The sequence below is a fragment of the Orycteropus afer genome, unplaced genomic scaffold (genome assembly GCF_000298275.1).
Source record: "Orycteropus afer afer isolate SDZICR_OR568_19922 unplaced genomic scaffold, OryAfe1.0 scaffold00461, whole genome shotgun sequence".
In the NCBI taxonomy this organism is placed as follows: domain Eukaryota; kingdom Metazoa; phylum Chordata; class Mammalia; order Tubulidentata; family Orycteropodidae; genus Orycteropus; species Orycteropus afer.
This window is the reverse complement of record NW_006922048.1, coordinates 482,950-507,114: the sequence shown is the minus strand read 5'-3', so window position 1 is coordinate 507,114 and position 24,165 is coordinate 482,950. Positions and strand designations below refer to the sequence as shown.

At 52.1% G+C, this 24,165-nt stretch overlaps 2 protein-coding genes across 2 annotated transcripts in view; both read right to left on the bottom strand.

The window, feature by feature from the left end:
* The window catches only part of TNFSF14 (TNF superfamily member 14), a 4,258-nt gene extending 4,120 nt beyond the window's left edge, over positions 1 to 138 (bottom strand). The window contains exon 1 of the mRNA XM_007954442.1: positions 29 to 138. Coding sequence (XP_007952633.1) covers positions 29 to 138 — 110 coding nt within the window. The remainder of the gene's footprint in view (positions 1 to 28) is intronic.
* A 6,735-nt stretch (positions 139 to 6,873) lies between these two features.
* Positions 6,874 to 24,165, bottom strand: part of C3 (complement C3) — a 44,797-nt gene continuing 27,505 nt past the window's right edge. Inside the window, exons 6-25 of the mRNA XM_007954482.1 lie at positions 23,150 to 23,288; positions 22,959 to 23,045; positions 20,538 to 20,741; positions 19,847 to 19,922; positions 19,203 to 19,362; positions 17,616 to 17,714; positions 16,809 to 16,965; positions 14,956 to 15,119; positions 13,536 to 13,694; positions 13,325 to 13,384; positions 13,114 to 13,204; positions 12,938 to 12,989; positions 11,707 to 11,794; positions 11,499 to 11,588; positions 9,298 to 9,403; positions 8,212 to 8,301; positions 7,982 to 8,068; positions 7,400 to 7,483; positions 7,109 to 7,244; positions 6,874 to 7,015 (exon numbers count right to left, since the gene is read on the bottom strand). Of these exons, the coding sequence (XP_007952673.1) occupies positions 6,874 to 7,015; positions 7,109 to 7,244; positions 7,400 to 7,483; positions 7,982 to 8,068; positions 8,212 to 8,301; positions 9,298 to 9,403; positions 11,499 to 11,588; positions 11,707 to 11,794; positions 12,938 to 12,989; positions 13,114 to 13,204; positions 13,325 to 13,384; positions 13,536 to 13,694; positions 14,956 to 15,119; positions 16,809 to 16,965; positions 17,616 to 17,714; positions 19,203 to 19,362; positions 19,847 to 19,922; positions 20,538 to 20,741; positions 22,959 to 23,045; positions 23,150 to 23,288 (2,271 nt within the window). The remainder of the gene's footprint in view (positions 7,016 to 7,108; positions 7,245 to 7,399; positions 7,484 to 7,981; positions 8,069 to 8,211; positions 8,302 to 9,297; positions 9,404 to 11,498; positions 11,589 to 11,706; positions 11,795 to 12,937; positions 12,990 to 13,113; positions 13,205 to 13,324; positions 13,385 to 13,535; positions 13,695 to 14,955; positions 15,120 to 16,808; positions 16,966 to 17,615; positions 17,715 to 19,202; positions 19,363 to 19,846; positions 19,923 to 20,537; positions 20,742 to 22,958; positions 23,046 to 23,149; positions 23,289 to 24,165) is intronic.

The window sequence follows — 24,165 nt, the reverse complement described above, 5'->3', positions numbered from 1 at the left end:
CAGCAGCAGGAGGAGGCCCAGGCCCAGCCTGGCAGCGCTGAAGGCCTGTCTCTGGCAGCCACGCCCCAGCCTCCTGAATGGGATGTCCGTCTGTCCGTCCACCACGAACACCGAAGGCCGCACAGCTGTGTTCTCCATGCCCCGGCGGCCGAGGCCCGAGACACCAGGGGCAGGGCTGGCGCGCTAGGTCTTGCAGGCTGGGAGGAAGTCGGGATTGCCTGACGCCCGGACGCTTTGTGCACTACAGAAGGTGCGTGAGGGCCCAGCTGCCTTTAGAACTGGAGTTCAGCCCCACCCCTTTCCCCACACGCCCTCTGCTCCTTCCTGTCCCCTCACTCCCAGCTCCTACTCACTGTCCCTGTCTCACACTTTCTAGAAGCCTCAGAAATGTGACTCAGGTTGGGGTGGGGGCGAGGTGGGGAGAGACCCCAGCTCCCTTCTCAGCTACTTCCTTCACCTGATCAAGTAACTGTGGAGCACGTCCGAGTGCCAGGCACTGTCCGAGGCCTGGGGACACGGCAGCAAATGGGACAGGAGTCCCTGCTCTGCTGAGGCTCATATTCAAGTTGGGCGAGAAGGACAGACAAGCTAGTGAATAAAAAAATAATTTATAAGGTGTTGCGGAGGGGAGAGTGATGGCGGCCCCGTCCAATGGACCTATAGGTCTTGCAAAATTCTATCAGGCAATCTCCAACATTATTTCTGTCACCAAGGCCAAATTTTCCAACTACCAGTGAGTCTTCATTTCCAACTTTTGCATTCCAGTCACCAGTAATAATTAACACATCTCGATTGCATGTTCAGTCAATTTCAGACTGCAGAAGTTGATAAAAATCTTCAATTTCCTGATCTTTGGCTTTGGTGGTTGGTACATAAATTAGAATAATAGTCATATTAACTGGTCTTCCTTGTAGGTGTATGGATATTATCCTATTACTGACAGCATTGTAATTTAGGACAGATCGTTTTTTTTTTTAATTGTGATTTGGGTGAAAGTTTATGGAGAAAACTCACTTTCCATATAGCAGCTCACATACGTTTTGTCTCATGACATTGACTACAATTTACCCCCAATGCAACAGCTCCCCTCCCACTTCCTCCCCATAGTTACCTCTTCTCTGTGTCCATCCCTCCATGTACTCCTGCCCCCTGCGCTGCCTCACTGTGCATGAACAGCCCTTCTTTCTCCCATGATTGCTCTCTCCAAGGAGTGTATCTACCTCAGGTAAATGTTAGCTCATATGCCTATCTTTTGTTTGGCTGGAAGCCACGGGTATGGGTTCAATTCCAGACCTGAAGGGCAGTTAGGGGCCATAGTCTCAGTGGTTCCACCAGGCTCTATCAGACCAGCAAACCTGGTCCCCCCCCCTTTTTTTTTTCAAATGATTTTGAGTTTTGTTCCATATTGTTCTCCCTCTCTATCCAGGATCTCCTACGTAGATCCCCCTCCAAGTGGTTGACAGTGGTAGCTGGGCACCATCTAGTTCTTCTGGTCTCATAGTCATATAGGCTGTGGATCACATGGTGTACCAGTCCCTTGGACTAATTTGTCCATGAATCTTTGGTTTTCTTCATTCTTCTTTGCTCTGGATGAGGAAAGACCCACTGTTGCATCTAGATGGCAGCCTGCAAGCTTTTAAGATCCCAGTTGCTACTCACCAATGTAGGAGGTGGAACAATGTTTTATGTAGTATGTTATGCCAATTGAGCTTGATGTCCCCTGTGACTATGGTCCTGAGCCCACAGGTTCAACTACTCGGTCCCTCTGGGTAGCTGGCTGTGGCCAAGAAGTGACTACAACCTTGTCCCTGGTCAGCTTTACTATACACCTGGGAATTCTTACAGAACATACAAATACACTTGTAGAACGATTGTCTGCCAACCTTATACATGGTCTTGGGTACACCCCCCCTGCATACCTAATCATTCAGACTGTCCACTCATCTATCCACCCATATACCCATGTTTGCCTTCACTGACAATGCAGTACTGTATGTGCAAAAGGGTTCATCTTTGTTGTCTGCATCTCCCATGCACCACTCTATGTCTTCCTCTTCCTCAATGCCACCATGTTGATCACTCATATTTGGTACGTTGCCCTTCTCTTCACCCAAATCAATACTTATCTCTACCTATTTAACAGTGATCCCTCCCGTCCCCTCCCACCCCTGGTAATCAACAAAGAAAGTTTCCTTCCATATATAAACCTTTCCTTGACTTTTACAATAACAGACCAATACAATATTTGTCCTGTGATTGACTTACTTCACTCAGCATAATGTCCACCAAGTTAATTCACGTTATGTGGTGTTCTGCAGATTCTACGTTATTCTTTAGGGTTGTATAGTATTCCATTGTGTGTATGTACTATAGTTTGGTTATCCATTCCTCAGTTGATGGGCACACTATTGTAGATAGTGCTGTGATGAACTTGGGTGTGCATATGTCTGTTCATGTCCTGGCTCTCACTTCTTTAGGATATATACCTAGTAATGGAATGGCTGGGTCAAATGGTATTTCAAATTCCAACTTCTTAAGGAATCACCATACTGCTTTCCACAGTGGTTGTACCATTTTACAGTCCCACCAGCAGTGTATGAGAGTCCCAATCTCTCCACATCTTCACCAGCATTTGTTATTTTCTGTCTTGTTGAACTTTGTTACTAGTGCTGGGGCCAGATGGTATCTCATTGTTTTGATTTGCATCTCTCTAATGGCTAATGATCATGAGCATTTCTTCATATGTTTGTTGGCCCCCTGAATATCCTCCTTGGTGAAGTGTCTTTTCATGTCATCCGCCCATTTTTAAATTGGATTATTTGTTTTTTTGCTTTTGAGGTGCTGGAGTTTTCTGTAAATTCTAGAGATAAGTTCAGGACAGATCCCGAAACATCCTTTGTGATGATGAATGCCACACCATTCCTCTTCAAATTGGCATTCCCGGCATAGTAGATCATATTGTTGTCTGATTCAAAATGGTCCAAATTGGTCCATTTCAGCTCACTAATGCTTAGGATATCAATCTTTATGCGTTCCCTTTCATTTTTGACAACTTCCAATTTTCATAGATTCATACTTCATACATTCCATGTTCCTATTATTAATGGATGTTTGCAGCTGTTTCTCCTCAATTTGAGTCATACCGTGTCAGCAAAAGGAGGTCTCAAAAGGTTTACTTTATCCGTATCAGTAAGGTTGGTCCTACTCTGATGATGCAGCTCTTTCTTAGTTGTATTTTGAAAGCCTTCTGACCTAAGTGGCTCACTCTCCTGCACTGTGTCAGGCTATTCATAAAGTTGTGCAGTATTGTATCAGTGTTGCTTTGATATTCATAAGGTATTTCCTGGCCAATTCTTTGAGAAGTAAATGGCCCCTTCCTTCTTCCTAGTCTGTCTCTGTCTATAAGCTGCATTGAAACCTGTGTACCATGTGCAACCTGTTGGCACTTGAAACATCAGTGACACAGCCTCCAGCCTCACAGCAACACACAAGCCACAATAGTACGACAAACTGACGGACAAGTTTGTCTCACTTAGCTGTTCAAAACCTCTCTGCCCTCGACTTACCTGGATCCCTCGCTGCTCTGCTCTGTCATCCCCTCTGGCTTCGCTTTTCCCCCACTTTCCTGGTTGGTGGGGGTGGGGCCTGGGTCCCTCCCCTTACCTGGATCCCTGGCTGCTACTCTGTGGAGAATACTAGAGCTGAGTAAAGTAGGGGGAGGTGTGTGCCTGTGCATGTATGTGTGTGCATATATGCATGTGTGTGCACATGTGCACATGCGTGTGGTGTGTGCATGCATGTGTGTGCACATGTCCACACATGTGCACTGGTGCACACGGGCGTGCCCATACATGTGTGTGGGCTCATACACATGTATGTTATGGATGGTGTGTGTGTACTCTTATGTGTATGTGTGGTAAATTATGTGTGTATATTGTGGCTGAGTGTGTTATCTGTGCATATTTGTGTGTACATTGTGTGGTAGGTGTGTGCATGTGTGTGCATACCTATATATGCTGTGTGTGTGCACTGTGCGGTGAGAATATGCATGTGTGTTCATGCTATGTGTTATGTGTGCATGTGTGTGTGTGATGTGAGCATACATGTGTGTGTACACAATTTTTATTGAAACTCACAGGGAGTGAAACCACCATCCACTCAGTTAACCTAGCAGAAGACCTCCCTATGCCTTGTCCCCATATCCAATCTCTCAACAAGTCCTGTCATTTCAACCTACCAAACAGATCTTGTACCCGGCCACCTGTTTCTGTGCCCAGAGCTGCCACCATCTCACTGGATGGCTGCAGCAATTCCACAACTGGACTTACTGCTTCAACTCTTACCATCTGCGACATTATTTTTAAAAACATTTTGTTGAAAGTATACACAGTCAAAGGAACCCTGGTGGAACAGTGCTTAAAGTGCTTGGCTGCTAACTGAAAGGTCTGTAGTTGAAACCCACCCACCAGCCACTCTGTGGGAGAAAAATGTGGGAGTCTGCTTCTATAAAGATTTGCAGCCTTGGAAACCCTATGGGGCAGTTCTACTCTGTCCTCTAGCTGTGCTGTGAAGTGGAATTGATTCAATGGTATTTGGTTTGGTTTTAGTTTTGGTTCAGAGAAGGCTTCAGGGGATAGCTTTAGTTCTTACCACCATTTAATTCACCCCCACCCTCTAGCCCACTTGTATTTCTGTTTCAGCAGTACTAGCAGGTAAGGTTGAGGCTGTGGGGTGGGCAGTGGTTTAAGACCCCCTGGAAGGTCTGTGGATACTGCCTAGGGTAGAAGCCCAGGAGTCAGCAGTTGAGTGGGGCTGGAGAGGGGGGAAGGGAGATATCTGGAACCCCCAGTCCCACCCTGTGCAGATCAGAGAGGGTGGATGTTGGGGGACACAGGGAGCATGTCTTTATCCCTGCTCTCGTTTATGGTCTCCAGTCATGTTTCCACTGGACATTGACCAGGGCTAAGTCTAGGTGGAGCTCAGCCTGTGGCCAGGGTTGGCTGGGGTCAGGCTCAGACTGAAGTTGGGGCTCAGCTGGGGTTGGAGCTCAGCCCAGAGTTGAGGCTCAGCCTGACGCTGGTCTCCACCTGATATCGGGGCTCAGACATGAATTGGAACTGACACAAGAGCAGTTTTTGTTGTTTTAAAGGAGGCAGATACTTTGGACTCCACTGGGCAATGGAGGTTGGGGGTGGGATGGGCTATGAAAAAATTACCACAGTGCATTTACAAAAGTACCTGGGGGAGGGAGGGAGTGGTTTTCAAACAAACATAGAAGTTATTTGCTTGAAGATATGGTATTTCCCTGATACTCCCAGAGTTGGGAGGTGGGGGTTTCCAGGGCCTGGGGGTCTTAGGAGAAAGAGACTGTGCAGGGGGGATTTCCAAGGTCAGGGGTTTCTGTGTGTGATGAGGGGCCCGGAGGTGGAGCCTGGATGCACCCTAGTGTGCACGCACGCACGCGCGCGTGCACACACACACAGTCTCTAAGGGGTTGGTAGCTGCCATCCAATTGGCCCCGATGAACCCTTGGCTGATTTTTGAAAGTGGATCACCAGGCCTTTCTTCCTTGTCTGTCTTAGCCTGGAGTCTTCGCTGACACCTGTTCTGCATCCCACTAACAGAACCCTCCATTGAAGGAGGGGTGGTGGCTGCACAGGAGGCGTGCTGGCTGGAATCAAACCCTGGTCTTCATGAAACGTGGGAATTCTGCCACTGAGCGACCACCACCTCCCTCCAAGACACTAGAGGTGCAGCTGGAAGGGACACCTGGGGGCCCCACACGTCTAAGGTGGCCATCTCCCACCACATGTGTGCCTCTGAGCCACATGAACCCGATGATGGTGTCATCGCAACAGCCTCCATACGCCCTCCCCAACCGATGACTCATGCCTTGTTCTACGCGGGGCTCCAGCAGGAAACAGCACCCTGCCTGCCCCCTAGCCCTCTCCTGGTGGACAAACTGACTAGCCTTTTCTGACCCACTGAGACAGTCTGGGCTGAGAAGGTGGGGTGAGCCCCCCAAAAGCTGAACCAGTTGCCAGCGAGTCAGTTCCAACTCCTGGCAATCCCACGCATGTCAGAGTAGAACTGCTGCACAGGAAATAGATCCCCAGGACTTTCCTCTGAGGCACCGCTGGGTGGACTAGAACCACCAACCTTTTGGTGAGTAGCCTTCGTGTTAATGGTGTGGATCCCACAAGTGACCTGTGGGGAGCCCAGAGGGTGAACAGGATGCAGGTGAGATGGAAATGGTGGAGAGTTGTGGAAGAGGGGCAAATGGGACAAAAATGAGAATGGGTGAGGACGGAGGTGAGAATGCAGGTGAGGGTGGAGGTGAGGGTGGAGGTGAGGATGGAGGTGAAGATGCAGGTGAGGACGGAGGTGAGGATGGAGGTGAGGATGCAGGTGAGGACACAGGTGAGGATGCAGGTGAGGGTGGAGGTGAGGACGGAGGTGAGGATGCAGGTGAGGATGCAGGTGAGGACACAGGTGAGGACGGAGGTGAGGATGCAGGTGAGGACACAGGTGAGGGTGGAGGTGAGGATGCAGGTGAGGGTGGAGGTGAGGATGGAGGTGAGGATGCAGGTGAGGATGCAGGTGAAGAATGTAAAGGAGCACTTAGGTAAGGGTGAGGTTGAGCTGCAGGTGAGATGCAGGTGCACTGCAGGCTAGGTACAGTGAGACAGGTACATTCTTTTCAGGTGAGGAGGCCAGTGAACTTGCAGTGAACTACAGGAGAGGATGGATCAGGAATCAGGTGAACTTTTCCAGGTAGGATGGAGCTGATGTTTGAATCCCAGCTGTCCCCCAACACCTGCAGACTCTGGTAGACAGGCGGAGCACCCTGAGACTTTATTGGGGGGGCGGGGCTCAGTTGGGGCATCCGAAGACCACCATGCTCTCCACGAAGGCCTCCAGGTCCCTACACTGCTTCCTGTTCTCCTCGTCCTGACATTCATCAGCTTCCGGCCACAGCTCCACCCAGGTGTCCTTCCCAATGATGTAGCTGGTGCTGGTGAGGTTTGACAGGCAAGGACAGGTGAGGAGGGGCAGGGCAGGGAGGAGGGGTGACTGTGGCATGCACGGGGCATGGGGTGGCACTTACTTGGGTTTCTCTCCCCACAGGTCTGAGGAGACGCCCCAGATGAGGTAGCGCTTCCCCTCCGTCAGCTTCAAGGCCTCTCTGCACTTGACGTGGCTGATGAACCTGCGCTCCTGTCCAACCTGCACCTCATCGGTGCCTGGGGGGAGGGAGAGGGCACTGAGCCCAGGGGGCGGAAGCACAGGGCACCTGTCCAGCCTGCACCTCATCGGTGCCTGGAGGGGAGAGGGTGCTGAGCCCAGGTAGGGAGGCCAGGGGCAGGGTGGGGAGGTGGAAGCAGAGGGCCAGGCTGACCTGACTTAATGAGCTGCTCTATGACCATTATGTAATCGTCAAAGTCGTTGGCCAGCTCCTTCCTCACCATCCTGGTCGTGTACACTGTGGGAGGGGGGAAAATGGGGTCACAGGCAGGGGGGATCCTGGGGCAGCCTCGTCCCTAAGCACACTTGGCTCCCCCAACCAGAGCATGTTGGATACCACAGCCAGCCATATACACAGCCACTGCCTCATACCATCACACTCAGAGGCACACACAAGACCATGGTCATCCCAACCACTGCCCCACACACAGCCACACTCACAACCATAGCCACTTACAACCAAACTTCACACAATTAACTCGTAGCCACAAACAACCATACACCTGCATTGTCTTTTGCTTTATTATCCGTATCTCCCCTGCATCTACCTCTGGGTCCTCACCTCCGTCTTTACCTGCACCTCTCTGTGTCTCTTCTATGTTCTCACCAGCATCCACAGTCTCTCATGCACACAGCCACACCTACCATCAGTTGCACACACACAATCACAGCCACTCACAGTCACACGTCCTCGTGCCCTCCCTGGTGGTGGACACACTGTGCTGTCCTCACTCACCATAGTCCACGCCCGGCTCACAGGCCTTGTCCAGCCGATCGTCCAGGGTGACCTTGTCGTCCTCCTGGTGGTGCATGAAGCAGTTCTCTGCGGGAGGTGGGGACACCATCTCAGTCCCATTTCTTGTCCTGGGCCCACCACTCTGAGTGTGGCCAATTCCCTTGGTGTCCAGAGCGTGTCCCCTCAGGTCACCTCATGAGGGTGGGGTCAGTGAGTGCCTCCCCACTCACCCTCAGCACAGCGACACATGTCCTTGTGGCACAGCTTGTCCAACATCCCGTCCTCCTTGTCCGGGTGGTAGAACTGGATGCAGGACTCGTCTGTGGGCACAGGTGAGGGGAGGGGTCAGAGACCTCTCCTGGGATACCCAGACTCCCACCTCAGACCCACAGACAAGGAGACTCCAGGTCCCCAGCCCTCACATCTCTGGGGCCCTCTAAGCCCTGCTGTCAGATCCTGGGCCCCTCACCCCCACGGGACCCCTGTTCTCTCAGATCCTAGGACCCTCACACCCATGGGATCCTCATTCTTTCAGGTCCTGGACCCCTCACACCCATGAGATCCTTATTCTCTCAGATTCCTGGGACCCTCACATGCACGGGATCCTTGTTACCATTGCTGCTGTCCTGCCCTTGAGTTGGCCCTGACTCACGACGACCCCACACACAACAGAACAACATGCTGCCTGGTCCTGCCCCATCCCCATGATTGGCTGTAGATAGACTGTGTGGTCCATAGGGTTTTCACTGGCTGATCTTTTGGAAATTGATCACCAGGCTTTTCTTCCTAGTCCCTCTTGTCTGGAAGCTCCATTGAAACCTGTTCAGCATCCTAGCAACATGCAAGCCTCCACTGACAGACGGGTGATGCCTGCACATCACGTGCATTGGCCGGGAATGGAACCCAGTCCTCCCGCATGGAAAGGGAGAATTCTTTCACTGAACCACCGTCACCATGGGAACAACATCCTCCCATTTTCAGATCCTGAGGAAACTCTGACCTTCAACTCGTAGACCCTTGTTGTTGTTGTTGTTGTTGTTGTTATGTGCCATCGAGTCAGCCCCGACTCATAGCGACCCCTCCTTGGGTTTCCGAGGCAGTATCACTACGGAAGTAGGATTGCCCAACCTTCCTTCCGAGGAGTGGCTGGTGGGTTTGAACTGCCAGCCTTCTGGTTAGCAGTCAAGTGCCTTAGGCACTATGCTACCAGAGCTCCCTTAGGACCCTCTTAAGACAGTCACAGCTGTGGGATTCTCTTACCCCAATTCTCAGACCTCCAGGACCCTCAGCCCCCAGCCCCCAGGTTGACTGCTCACCCAGGTTGTAGTAGGAATAGACCTTGACGGATCCAGGCTGGATAAGGCCGACCTTGAAGTACTGGTGAACTTTGAAGGTCAGACACTCCTCCCTGGTATGTGAGATCTGGGGAGGAAGACGAGTTTGGTCAGTGGGAAGGGAGGTGTCCAGCACAGGGCACTAGGAGTTGGAGCCATTGTTGTTAGCTGCCATCAAGTCAATTCCAACTCATGGAGACCCCCTCTGTGCAGTGTAGAACTGTACACTGTGGTGGTCCATGGGGTTTCCACTGGCTGATCTTGAAAAGCCATAGGGCTTTCAAGGCTGTGACCTTTCAGAAGCCGATCACCTGGACTTTCCTCCCAGGTGCCTCTGAAATGCCAATGTTTTGGTTAGTGGTCTAGGGCAGAGTATGTTGAGAGTGGGAGCAATGGGGAAGAAATTGAGGGATACAGGTGGGGGACAATGGGGATGGGGCTGAGATGAATGAGCTGGTCAGCAAATCCATGTTCTTTTTCTCCCAGACTCACAGCTAGGTGACATTTCCCAGCCTTCCTGTGGGTTGAGGCCACATGGCTACATTCTAGCCAACCAAGTGCTATCGACACCCATAAAAACCACCCGTGCATAAGCCCCTTTTCTTCTAGAAATAATGGATCCAGCAGAGGACTCCAAGGGGGTCGTAGGGATGGCAGAACCACAGATGGGAGGTGCTTGGGTCCCTGAGTGACTGCATGGAGCCGAGGCTCCCTTCCTCACCCTTCTCAACAATTACACTTCACATGAGAGAGAAATGCAGGCCTGTTAACTTAAGACACCATGTTCTTTCAAAAAAAAAAACCCAAACGTACTGCCATCAAGTCAATTCCAACTTATAGCAACCCCCACTGGGTTTCCAAGGGGGTAAATCTTTATAGAAGTAGACTGCACCATCTTCTTTCCATGGACTGGTTGGTGGGTTTGAACCACCAACCTTCTGGTTAGCTGTCAAATGCCTTAGGGGCCACGCTTTAGGGCCTTGTTATATGTGGCAGGCAGTGTTACTAATGTCGACTGTTACAGATTAAATTTTGTCCTCCAAAAATATGTGCTGTAAATCCTGACCCTTCACCCACCAGCTGCTCTGTGGAAGGAAGACAGAACAAGCTACTTCCCTTAAGATTTACCACCTTGGAAACCCAACAGAGATCACTACGGGCAGGGCATGGCAATGAGGTTTTTTTTCCCCAATCCCTGTGGATGGGATTCCATTTGGGAATAGAGTTCTTTGTTATGGTAATTAAGCCATACCACTGCAGGGTGTGTCCTAAGCTGATCACTTCTGATATATAAAAGAGTAGATGAGGCATCAGAAAGCTGGGAAAGTGAAAAGATAGAAGCCACACAAAGGTCACTGAGGAACCTGAGGACAAAGAACACTCCAGAAGCTAGACCAGGACCTTCCCTCAGAGCCAACAGAGAGAGCCTTCCCCTGAAACCTGCACCTGATTCAGACTTGTAGCCTCCTAGACTGTGAGAAAATAAATGTATGTTAGCTAAATCTCCCCACTTGTTCTCTCAGGTCCTGGGCCCCCCACACCCACGGGATCCTTGTTCTCTCAGGTCCTGGGCCCCTCACCCCCACGGAATCCTTGTTTTCTCAGATCCCTGGGCCCCTCACACCCATGGGATACTTGTTCTCTCAGATTCCTGGGCCCCCCACCCTCACAGGATCCTTGTTCTCTCAGATTCCTGGGTCCTCCACACCCACGGGATCCCTGTTCTCTCAGATCCTGGGCCCCTCACACCCATGGGATCCTCGTATTTCTGTTACAGCAGGCCTGAGAAACCAAGACACTGACTAAAGTAGGGTAAGGGCACTGGGGTATCAGGGATTATTGTTGTTTGTTGCCATGGAGTCGAGTCTGACTCACAGCCACCCCGTGTGTGTCAGAGCAGAGCTGCTCCCAGGGCGTTCAAGGCCGTGACCTTTCAGAAGCAGATCTCCAGGCCTGTCTTCTGAGGCACCTCAGGGTGGGATTGGACCACCAACCTTCTGGCTAGTAGCCAAGTGCCTGACTGTGTGGGCCGCCCAGGGACTCCGTGCCTGGGGTGACCCCCTTGCTTCACGTGTTCCTTCCACACCACTCTCCTAGCCTGGGACTAGCCTGACGTGGGGACACAGACACAGAGAGAGAAAAGGCCAGCCAGGTAGGGGTCAAGGTACCAATGGGAGCCTTACCTTGTCCAGGTATATGATGAGGGTGTTCTTGTTGGAAAAGGCCTTCTCCATCTCGTACTTAGAGATGTATCTGTCGACGCCTTTGCTCAACTAGGGAAGGGTGAGGCTTTGTGAAAATCCCCCCTAGATCCCCTTCCCTCCCTTCAGCCTCTTAAAGACCCCAGAGCCCTTCCTGCTGAGCCCAGCCCCAAGCCCAAGACCTTCCTACCTGGTCAAGGTCACCAGTGTCTGCAGAAAAGCCAGTCATCATGGATATATCTAGGATTGACATGGTGGCGTCTTGATCTCCCAGGTACCTGGATGGGTCAGGGAGAGACGCCATTGTGATCCAGAGAGAGGTCAGTCTTGTGGAGCGGGGGGTCTGGCCAGGGCCTGAGGGCTCCAGCATAGGGGGATGTTAGCTTTTAGGAAACACTTTCCCAATGGGAAAGAAAGGACGGTAATGCAATGATAAGGAGCCTTGGTGATGCAATGGTTAAGTGCTCGACTGCTAACCAAACGGCAGGTGGTTCAACCCACTCAGGAGCTCCACAGGAGATAGACCTGGTGATCTGGTCCTGTAAAGATTACAGCCTAGAAAATCCACAGGGCGGTTCTACTCTGTCCCACGGGGGCGCCCTGAGTCGGAGTTGACCTGACGACTCCTAACAAGTGTAAAGGTCTGAAATAAATATTGAAGTTGTCGAGGGTTTCATTTTACTTGGACCCACGATCCAGGAGGCCCATGGAAGCAGCAGCAGTCAGGAAATCAAAGGACATATTGGATTGGGCGGGAGCTCTGGTGGCATAGTGCCTGAGAAACTTGACTGATAACCAGAAGGGTAGTGGTTCAAACCCAACAGCCGCTCCTTGGAAGGAATTGGGCAATCTACTTCTGTAGCGATACCGTCTCAGAAACCCAAGGAGGGGTCGCTATGAGTCGGGTCTGACTCGACGGCACATAACAACAACAACAACAATAATCACATTGGGCAAATCTGCTGCAAAAGACCTCAAAGGTGCACTGAACTCAAGCCACAGTCTTTTCAATCACCTCACAGGCACATGAAACCTGGACATAAATGGTTGTAACCAAAAGATGATGATGTCACACAGGAGTGACACTGGCAAAAATAAATTACACATTAAAGGAACTCTTGGGAGTTTCTGGGTGGTGCAAACGTGAACATGCTTAGCTGCTACCCAAAAGGTTGGAGGTTTGAGTCCACCCAGAGGCACTTCAGAAGAAAGGCCTGGTGATCTACTGACAGAAACCCAGCCCCTGAAAAGGCTACGGGGCACAGCTCTGCTCTGACACACACGGGGTCAGCGATAGTCATAGCTGGCTCAACAGCAACTGGGAGAAATGTCGTAGACTGTTGGGGAGAGTGAGCTGTCACAGGTTGGCTGCTGGAGGCAGAGACAGGGCTGAGATGATGCCCAGGAGTCCAGCTTCCTACCTGGTACAGATGTTTAGGATCATGGTGCTCTTGGCATCCTGAGGCTTCTTGACTAGAGAAAACACAGAAGACAGAAACACAGTAAAGAGGTCCCCTGGTCCCCACTCAGGAAGGGGGTCAGGTGTTAGGATTGGGTTGGGGGGACAGTGACATAGCAGGGTCTTTATTCCTTTTACCTGTTTCGGGGGCTGGCTGTATTTTGACCCTAAGGCTGAACTTCTTGCAGGAGGTTTTGCCTTTGACCTTGGCATGGTACATTGTCACCACCTGGAAGGTGGGAGGGGAAGAAATGAAGTCTTGGCACCCAAGACTTGAGACAGCTGAGGACAGGAGAGAGAGCATCCCTCCAGGCAAAGGCGCTGAGAGGTGATGGACCCCATTCCTTACCGACAAGGTGCCTTGCCCTTTCCCTTTGGCTGTTAATGTGAAGTTCTCATTTTCCTTGGTCTGCAGGGAGAGGGGAGAGAGAAGAGAGTGTGTGGGAACCAAGTCTTCCCCAGTTGTGATGGCCATCTGCCTGCTCTTCTGTCCCCCCAGCAGACTCTGGCTAGTGTGAAGGGCGAAACAGAGCAAAGGGGCCTTGGCCAGGAGGATTCACCTCTTCCGATCGCAGGAGGCTGGCGGATTCCCAGACGATGCGGTGATTGACCAGAGAATTGCGGCTGGGCAGGTTGATGGACACATCCAGGTTCAGATCCTTGTGGTCAGGGACATCCCTCTGGTACTGAGCCAAGGCCTGGAACACCATGAAGGTGGCCTAGAACCCACCAGAGAGAAAGAGGGTGAGATTGGGAACCAGGGAAAGTGGTTAGAATCCATGAAGGAAAAGGGGGCTCAGACCAGAGCTAGGACACTAAGACTGTGGCCTAGAGAGTGCAGGCATACGACTGGGGGTCTGGGAACACTGAGGATATGTTCTAGAACTTGCCAACTGACTGAGGCTTGGGGACATTTAGACTTATGACCTAGAACCCACTCGAGAATGTGGGGGTAACACTGGAGTCTGGGAACACTGGGGATATATTCTAGAACTCTCTAATGCAGAAGATCTCTGACTAGGGCTTAGAAGCACTTAGACTATGACCTAGTACATACTAGAGAGTGTGGGGGTGATGCTGGGTTCTGGGAACACTGGAGGCATGTTCTAGAACTCTCCAAATGACAAAGTCTCCAATCAGGGCTTGAAAACACTGAGAACCTGTCTAGAACCTATCAGAGAATGTGGGGGTAAGACTGGGAGTCAAGTGACACTGAGAACATGGTGTGGTCTAGAACCACGGGAGGAGAGTCTCAGACCAGGGCTTAGACGCTGAGAATGTGTCCAGAACCCATTCATGAAAGGAATAAAATTGAAGCCTGGGGACACAGAGCATGTGATCTAGAGTCCAATAAGGGAGAGATTCAGACAAAGGCCTGGTGACACTGAGAATGTGATTCAGAGAGCCCACCAAAGAGGAAGAGGGTCAAACTGGAATCTGAGGTTAACGCAGACTGAAACCATGATCTAGAACCCACCGGGGGGAGAGAGATGCTCAGATAATGCTCCAGAGGAACCTAGAACCTGGTCTAGAACCCACCAGGGAGACAGACAAGGTCTAGGGTAACATATAATCCAGTCTAGGGGAGAGAGGCTCACCCTACAGTAACCAAGAACCTTGTCTAGAACCCATCAAGGGGAGAGAGTAAGATTGGGAGCTTGGTAGAACTGGGAACACGGTCTAAAACCCATCAAGGATGAGGAGTGAGAAAGATTTACATCTGAACCTGAGTCCTGGAAACATGATTTAAACACCAAGAGGGAGAGGGAGGCTCAGAACACATCTTAAGACATCAAGAACATAGTGTAGAACCCACAGATGGTGCACAACTAAGGAAAAAATGGATTTCTCAATTCCATCCCAATCACCCTGGCTTGTGGGACAGAACTGCCTCTCAGCACCCAGTGTCTCCTCCAGGAAGCCAGTGGGAGGTCAGAGGAAGCAGGGATGCAGGTGCCTGGGGCACATGGGGCCACTTGCCTGGGTGGAGCCATAGCCACCTCCATAGTATCTCTGTTCGTTGAGCCAGCGCACGACAGGAGGCACAGAGTCTAAGTCTCTGAGTTGTAGCAGGGCCAAGAGGGCGTAGGACGTGGCCTCCACGTTGTACAGCTTCTGGCCAGGCTCCTCCCAGCGGTTCTTATCTGCAGAGAGAACCCGCCATTGCTCATTGCTCTGTCTAGCCTGGTGATGGTTCAGAGAAAGAGCTGACAAAGACTCATGGTGGAAGCTCCTGAGTCCGTAAACAGTGGGTGTGCTTGGCTGCTAACCAAAAGGGTGGAGGTTCCTCAGAAGAAAGCCATGGCCATTTACTTCCAACAGATCACAGCCACTGAAAACCCTACGGAGTCCAGGTCTACTCTGACACACACGGGGTTGCCATGAATCAGAGGCACTCAACGGCAACTGGTAGAACCTCTTGGTGCTCAGACATCCTGGCTCTTGATCTGTTGGCTCCTGCCTCCCTCTCGCTCCTCACCAGCCCTCATTCCTCCTTTTAAATTCTGAAATTCAGCCCCACTGAACTATGGGGAGGTTCCCTAAACATGGCATGCTCATTCTGACCTCTGGGTCTTTGTATATGTTGTTCCCTCGACTTGGAGCCCCTTTCCTCCACCTGTTGTTTTTGGGTACCGAATTGATCCCTACTCATAGCAACCCTGTAGGTCAGAGTGAAACTGCCCCATAGGGTTTTCTGGGTTGTAATCTTTATGGGAGCAGATGGCCAGGTCCTTTCTTCCGCAAAGCTGCTGGTGGACTCAAACTGCAGACCTTCTTGTTGGCAGCCAAGCGCTCACCCATTTGCATCACCAGGGCTCCATTTTCTCCATCTACACCTGGTTAATTCTTACCCATCCTGCATAACTCAGCTTCAATGGCCCCCAAGCCTGAGTTAAACCTTCTCTCCCTCAAAGAGTCCTGTGCCTGTCCTGTCTCAACACTGGGGCACTATCCAGGAATCTCTTACTAACTCATCACTTTCCTCAACTGGAGTGTGACTCTATGATGTAAGGGCTGTGCTACGTCCACTGTTTTGTCCCAAATAAGGAAGTACCTGTGACAGAGTCGGCCACCAAAAACCATGTTCCCTTCCTGGACACATAGCTGGACTACATCTCCCAGCTGCCCTTGCAGGCAGGTGTAGCCACAAAACTAAGTTCTAGCCAATGGAATGTGTACGGCACTGACTAGTTCCCTTCTATGCCTGGGCCACCTCCCTTGCTCAATCCTCCTGTTTCCTCTTCTGCCTGGATGCGGAGAAATTTCCAGGCCCCCAGGGCAGAAATGCCACAATATGATAGAGGCCTGGATTCCTGAGTCACTGTATGGAGAAGCGCTGTCATCAACTTGGAATACCCACAATGCCATGTTGTGAGGATGTGGCAGAACCGGATCTGAACTCAGGCCTGTCTGATGTTAGAGCCCATGTTCTTAACTACTGTCTCACTTCTGTGTTATAAGAAGTTCCAGATACACACTTGTTGAATGAATGATGCAACGGACTTCATGTGTGGCTTTGAATACTGTAGAGATATCCACCCCAGCTCGGCCTGGAGCCTTGCACTATCCCAGCTCAGCCCAGGGCCATGGACCCCAGCTCAGCTGGGAGCCATCCACCCCAGCGTGGCCCAGAGCTGCACACCCCAGCTCCGCTGGGAACCATCTACCCCAGCTCAAGCTGGAGCCGTCCACCCCAGCTCAGCCCAGGGCTGTGCACCCCAACTCAGCCAAGAGCCAACCACCTCAGCTCGGCTTGGAGCCATGCATCCCAGCTTGAGATCACCCCTCCAGTCCCAGACATGCACCTCCCCACCTCTTCATGCTGCCCTCACCTTTGGCTGTGCTCAAAAATTTGTTAAGGCGGGCGTTGTCCAGCTTGCCCAACAGGGCCAGGGCATAGCCGGCGATGGCCACAGTGTATGGTCTATTCAGGTTCATGTAACGGGCTTCAAGGAAGTTTCTGGCCTTGTTGATGCCGTTGCCCAGGCTCTATGAGGGATAGGATCGGTATTCCTGGTCAGGTGGGCATCGCTGCACTGACCACTGGTAAAGACCACACAAATGCAACTTTCTGGGCACCCGGGAAGCTTCTGTCCTCGGGACAGATATGTCTGGCAATTTGTTAGGTGCCATCACATTGGTTCCAATCCTAGTGACCCATGTCAACAGGACAAAGCACTGCCCGGTCCTGCACCTTCCTCACAGTCACTGCTGTGTCTGTGCCCATTGCTGCAGCCCCTGCGTCAATCCGTCTCATGGAGGGTCTTTCTCTTTTTCATGGACCCTCTATTTGGTGGTCAGATGGTTAAGCGTTTGGCTACTGACCAAATGGTTGGCGGTTCAAATCCACCCAGAGGCGCCTCAGAAGAAAGGCCTGGTGATCTCCTTCCAAAAGATTCACAACCACCGAAAACTCTATGGGGCACAGCTCTACTCTGACACACGTGGGGTCGCCATAAGATGCATCAATTTGACGAGAAGTGGTGCACTGGTTATTATTATGGTTAATGGGATGGATGTTCTCATACTGAGGAGGACTAGAACCTGCTGGAATGCATGTGGCCATCTCGCTGTCTGAGTTGGCTGTGGCCTGAGTGGGTAGGAGGAAGGGTGTGGGAGCGGGGATGAGGAGCACGTACGTTGACCTGCCCCTCGCAGATATCTTTAGACTCCAGCAGTGCGATGAGGACAAAGGCCGTGAGGGACACATCTTTCTCCTCAGCGTTCCGGAAGCCACCCTAGAATGGAGAGTAGGAGGCAAAGATGGGGTCACCAATGGTTGCACATTCCAACCAACCCCTCTACGGAACCGGGGTGCCGGGGCAGGGCTAGGTCTCTGCCAATTGTCTTCCCCCATGAGGGCTGTTATGGATCAAATTGTTTCCCCCAAAATATCCTAACCCCTATGTCTGGGGACATAAACCCTTTAGGAATAGGTTTCCTTTGTTATGTTAATGAGAGCATCTGTTCAGGGTGTGTCTTAAGTCAGTCTCTTTTGAGATATAAAAGAGATCAAACAAGCAAGGAAGCAAACAGAGATGGGGAAGATGGAGATCTCCAAGAAACCAAGAAACAAGCTGAAGAGACAAGGACCTTCCTCCAGAGCCAACAGAGATAAAGCCTGCCCCTTGAGCTGGCACCCTGAATATGGCTTTAGCCTCCTCACTGAGAGAGAATAAATTTCTGTTTGTTAAAGTCACCCCCTTGTGGTATTTCTGTTATAGCAGCACTAGGGAAATAAGGCCAAACCCTTTAGTATTCTATTCAATTCATTTGAAGATCTTTTTCCAGCACCACTGTGCTGATATCACGGATACAATGGTGGATGAAAAACAGGCACTGACTCCAGTCCCCACAGGAACCAGCCAGCTCATCAACAGATATATAATTAGAACCTGACCCAGGCTGTGAAGAAGTGGACAGGGCTTGAGAATGAATGGCTGGGAGAGCTGACCCAGTTGGAGGGTAGGAAAAATGTCATGGATGGATGCAGACTGAGCCCCCATCAGAGGAGTAGGAGTGAACTTTCAAAGAGGGCAAGTCTGAGCATCCAAACAGAGCACGTGCAAAGGCCCTGTGGCGGAAGAGCAAGACTCTTCCCAGTATGGATTGTATGTGGAGAGAGAAGGCAGTGTTCCTACAACTTGAGCACTCATCACTATCACCCTGATTGGGGAGGGGCTTGGTAAAACTCCAACTCCTGCCACCTTCCCTCCTCAGGTTCTAATTTAGTGGCTCTGGGGTTCAGCCTGGGAATATGTATTTCTGGCAAGTTCCCAGACGATGCTGCTGCTGGTCCAGGGACCACACTTTGAGAAACACGCTGTGAGGAGTTCCGTATTTAAGAGGAATGGGAAACCTGGAACTTCAAAGCAGCAACCTGGCAGGATTCGATCTGTGGGCCACCGGCTGACCAGAAGGCAGCTTTTGCAAGGTTGCAGGTAAGTGACGGGGGTGCTTGGACGAGCGTGTGGGTGGCCAAGAAGATGGGGTCGCTTTTGAGAACCATCCAGAAAGCAGAATGAGGGGGGGGGTAGGGGATAGGCTGAAGTAAGAGGGGCTCCCACGCAGCACCCCACACCTACTCTTGGTTTAAAGAAATTCTTGGTACTTTTTGAACATGGGGCCCGCATTTTCACTTTCATTTGTCTTTGGCTTTTGCAACGGAAGAGTGAGAGCCCGGCACACCACTCTCCCTGCAGTGGGTCCTGAGAACGTCCGCTTACAATCATTTCCTGATGTATCACAGGCCCATCCTCCTGGAAGACGCCGTCGGGCTTCTGCTTCTCCAAGATCAGCCATTTGACCGCCCCGCAGAGCACCAAGGAGTCGACAGCGATGAGGTTGGCAGCCAGAGAGAAAACCTTCACCACATAGGCTGTCAGCCTGGAGGTAGGCACAGGGCGAGATTCGAGCTGTGGGATCCGGACTGCGCTGCCCCATCCAACCAATGAGAAGCGAGAGGCCGGGCCTTGCCGGGGCTCCGGCGTCGCCCCAGTGTAGGCGGTCTTAGAACTAAGTGTGACATGAGCCTATTGGCTGTGGACTGCAAAGAGTGCCATCCCAACAAACTAATGAACAGCAGGCTTTCAAGCCCGCCCCCAATTGGGGCGGGCCCAGGACTAAGCTTTGCTTAAGCCAATCGGCTGTGGGATCCAGAGAGTGCCATCCTAGCAAACCAGTGAACAGCGAGGGGCGGGACTGAGCAGGCTCCCGGGTCCGCCCCAGTCAGGGCGCTCGGGGGCCAGGACTAAGTGTTGCATACACTCGTGGGTTCCCTGCCAGAGGTCCCTCCGCCATGCAGCCCCTGTACTCTGGAGGTCGCGCGGTCTGCTTTGTGTCGCACTGGCCGGGCCTCCTAGAGACTCACCAGGTGCTGGACGGCCTGTTCTGGAAGGCGGCGTAGGCGGAGTTGGGTTGTTTGAAGGCCAGCTGCTGGGTGTACCCTGTGGGGAAGGGGACAGTGTCGCGGAGGGCATGGCGGCTGGTGGGTGCGCCCGGAGGGGAGTAGCTCAGAGAGGGGACAGAGGTTTGGAGAGGAAAAAGGGGCTCTTTGAGGGAAAGGGGGGGGTGGTCTTAAGGAGGAGCGGGCCTCAGAGAGGTGGGGAATCAGAGAGTGGTCTCAGGAGAGGGGCTCAGAGCGGGGAGAGGAGTCTCAGAGAGGAGGTGAAATTCCCCAAGGGAGAGAGAGACTAAGAGAGGGGTCACTGAAAGAAGAGGAGAGGGGGGCCTTAGAGAGGGAGAGGGGTTCAGGTAGGGAGGGGGCTCAAAGGAAGAATGGGGGTCCCAGAGAGGAGGTGGAGGAGGTCTCCAAGGAGGAGGTATTTCAGAAAGGGGAGGGGTCTCAAGAGAGAGGCGGAGGAGAAGGGGTTATGGGAGGAGGGGTCTTGGGGGCAGGAGACTCAGGATGGGGCATTTCAGAGAGGGGAGGCGGTCTCAGAGAGGGAGGTTTAGAGGGGGAGGGGGTTCTCAAAGGAGAGGGGTCTCTGGTAGGAAGTCTCAGGCAGGGAGGGGCTCCTGGGGAGGGGTGGGGAGGAGGGGCCTCAGCGGTCGGGGCCCACCCTTCTTGATGAGCTCCAGGGCCTGCTGGCGCTTCTCCAGGCCGAACTTTTCCCACTGCTCCGTGTTGTCCAGGTAGTGCACAGCGATGACTGTGGGCGTCATGCCGATCATATTCTGCTCCCCGCAGCCCGAGGGCGTCACGATGAGGTGCTTCAGCCGGTCCCCATTGATGGCATCCTCCGTCATCTGGGCCACCGGGGTCCCTGGGGCGGGTGAGGAGGAGGGGAACTGCGCTCAAGTCAGGTGACCTACCAGGGGCTGGGGAGGGGCGGGGCTTCCCCAGAGACTCAGCTTCAGACCCGCGGGCGACTAGGGGCTCAGGGATAGCTGGGGGCTGTCTGCATTTGAGGGTCGTTGTGCTGCTTCACAAGGGACCCCTGGTCCTTGAGTTCTCTTGTTGTATCAGAGAGAAAATAACTCCAAACCCCAAAACACAAGCCCACTACCATGGAGTGGATTCTGACTCAACAGCACCCTTAGAGGACAGAGTGTAACTGCCCCACAGGGTTTCCAAGGCTGTGAAAGCCGACGGCCTCATCTTTCTCCCGCAGAGTGGCTGGTGGGTTTGAACTGTCCACCTTTTGCTTACCACCTGGGCGCTTTAAGCACTGCATCACTGGGGGTCCACAATAACTCTAAACCACCAAAAAAACCCACCTCAAAACCCCTTGCCATCAAGTTGGCCCATGTGACAGAGCGGAACTGCTTCCTAGGGTTTCTGGGCCGTGATCTTTATGACAGCAGGTTGCCAGCTCTCTCCTGCTGCTGAGGGCCTCAAACGACCAACCTTTTGGCTAATAGTTGAGCACAAACTATGCCCCCCTCCCGGGACCTTCACTCTGGTAACAACAGTCATTAGTACTCACTGATGTGGAGTCAGACCCGACTCCTAGCGACCCCTCCTTGGCTTTCTGAAGTAGTATCATTACAGAAGTAGATTGCCCAACCTTCCTTCTGAGGAGTGGCTGGTGGGTTTGAACCGCCAGCCTTCTGGTTAGCAGCCAAATGCCTTAGGGCACTACGCCTCATTAGTACTTACATGGTACATAATACACTCACCAGACTCTTCTGAGAGACTCTCTGGGTGATGCAAATGTTTGACATGCTCGGATGCCAACCAAAAGGGTGGTTCAGATCCACCCAGGAGCGCCCTGGGAGAAAGGCCTGTGGATCTACTTCTGCAGAGTCAGCCACTGAGAACCCTGAGGGCGTGGTTCCACTCCTGACCCGTGTGGGGCACCAGGAGTTGGAACCAACCAGACGGCGACTGGATGTTCTGAGGATGCCGCGTAGAATCTCCTTTCATCCTCACAGCCCTCTGCTACCTGCTGGAGGCCTGACAGCCTGCAGACCCTTCCTGCCCCTCTCCCCCCTGTCCTCCAGGACTTCTCTTTCCTGCTGCATTGCTTCTCATTGAAGCTTCTTTATTAGCAAACGCCAGGTGCCATGCTAACTCCTGCCTGCAGTTTTCTATGTTATGTGCGGTTGAATCGATTTCATCTCATAGCGACCCCGTGAGACAAGTAGAACTGCCCTATAGGGTTTCCCAAGCTATAAAGTTTGTGGGAGCAGAACTCCAGGTCTTTTTCCCACAGGGGGGCTGGTGGGTTTGAACTGCCCACCTTTTGGTTAGCAGCTGAGGGATTAGCCATTGTGCTACCATGGCTCCTTGCAGTCAGCTATAAAACAGATCCTGGAGGGCTGTTCTAGTGGAAGTGGAGAAGGGCAGTGCAGTGGTTTTAAAAAAAACCCAGCCAGTGGCCATGGAGTCCACTCTGACTTGCGCTGACCCAGGGAGCGTCAGAGTAGAATTACACTCATAGGGTTTCAGAAGCAGATCAGCAGGCCTTTCCTCTGCAGCCCTGTGGAGGGGATTTGAACCTCCCACCTGTCACTTGGCAGCTGAGCACACTGACAGTTTGTAGCACCAGCTGCCATTGAGTTGACCCTGACTCCTCGCCACTCCTGTGTATCAGAGCAGAACTGTGCTCCAGAGGGCTTTCCGTGGCTGAGTTTTCAGAAGAAGGTGGCCGGGTCTTTCTTCCCAGGCACCTCTGGGTGGACTCGACCCCCAGCCTTTATGTTAGCAGCTGAGTGTTTACACTTTTGGCATCACCCAGGGACTCCGTGGTGGTTAACTCCAAACTCAAACTCACAGCCGTTGAGTCAGATCCGACTCATAGCGACCCCTCCTTGGGTTTCCGATGCAGTATCACTACAGAACTAGATTGCCCAACCTTCCTTCTGAGGAGTGGCTGCTGGGTTTGAACCGCCAGCCTTCTGGTTAGCAGTCAAATGTGTTAGACACTATGCCACCAGAGCTCCCCATGGTGGTTAAAGGCCCCCAGAATTAGATGGAATTCCCATCTGGGCCCCCCACCTTCCTGAGCCACAAGGGGTCAGGCCCAAGGGCATCTCACCCTGCAGGAGGATTCTGGTCTCCAAATCTGTGTCTGGGACCTGGTCGCTGAGGTCAGCCGCGGGGATCTCCTCTCTCTGCACTCCCTCTGCCAGGCAAATGGGAGACACGGATGGCACCTGCACCCCCCCTTGCGCAGACCTGCACCCCAGCCCCAGGCCGTGCCCCACCCCGTCTCCTGCAGCAACTCACCTTGGCCCTTGTGTTCTGGATCCAGCGTGCGAACAGCTACCGTTTTGTTGACTCGAATTCCTTCCGGCTGTGCAGCGTTGGGGAGGGTGGAGGCGTTGGGTGAATAAACGGACAAGCAGAGGGCAGGTGGTGAGCAGTGCTGTTCAGAGCACACTCCATAGGGGCAATGGCACTCCAGCCTGCCTCTGCCCTTTCCCAGCTGTGTGACCGAGAACCCATGACTTAACCTCTCTGTGTCTCAGTTTCCTGTCTCATAAAGAGGAAGCAATACAAACATGGGTCTCATCATGTGGTACGGATTAATAATTATAAGCGAATAACAAAAATAATCCGACTGCTTTTGCATTCTTCACACGTGCCTGGGCCCTATGGACCTGAGTGTTTTATATGGATTAACTCATGTAATTCTCATAACTCATAACAACCAAGTGAGGTAGATACTATTATCATTCCCATTTTACACATGGAGAAACTAGGCTACAGAGAGGTTAAGAAACTTGCCCGAAGCCACACAGCTTATAGAACAAAACTGGGGTTTGGACCCTGGGCAGTATGGCTCCAGACCCTGCTTTTTACCCACTGCTTCCCAAAACAGCCAAAACCAAACCTGCTGATAACAAGTTGACTCTGACTTGTGGCAACTCCTTGTGTGCAGAGCAAAACTGCTCTCCACAGGGGTTTATGGCTGTGACATTTCCAAAGCTGATCACCAGACCTTTCTCCCAGGTGCCTCTGGGTGGGTTTGAACCACCGACTTGTTGGTAGCCAACTGCTTAAGCACTTGTATCACCCAGGGACTCCTATTGCCTCTCAATGTCTCCAATGTCTCAAGTAAAAGCATGTGCATAAAGCATTTAGCACAAGGCCTGGCAGATAGGGGCTGCTTTAATGTGTGGTTTAGCGGTAGAATCTTCACCCTCCATGAGGAAGACCCGGGTTCAATTCCCAGTGAGTGCTCCTCATGCATGGCTAGCACTTGTCTGTTAAGGAAGGCATGCGTGTTGCTAGGATACTAA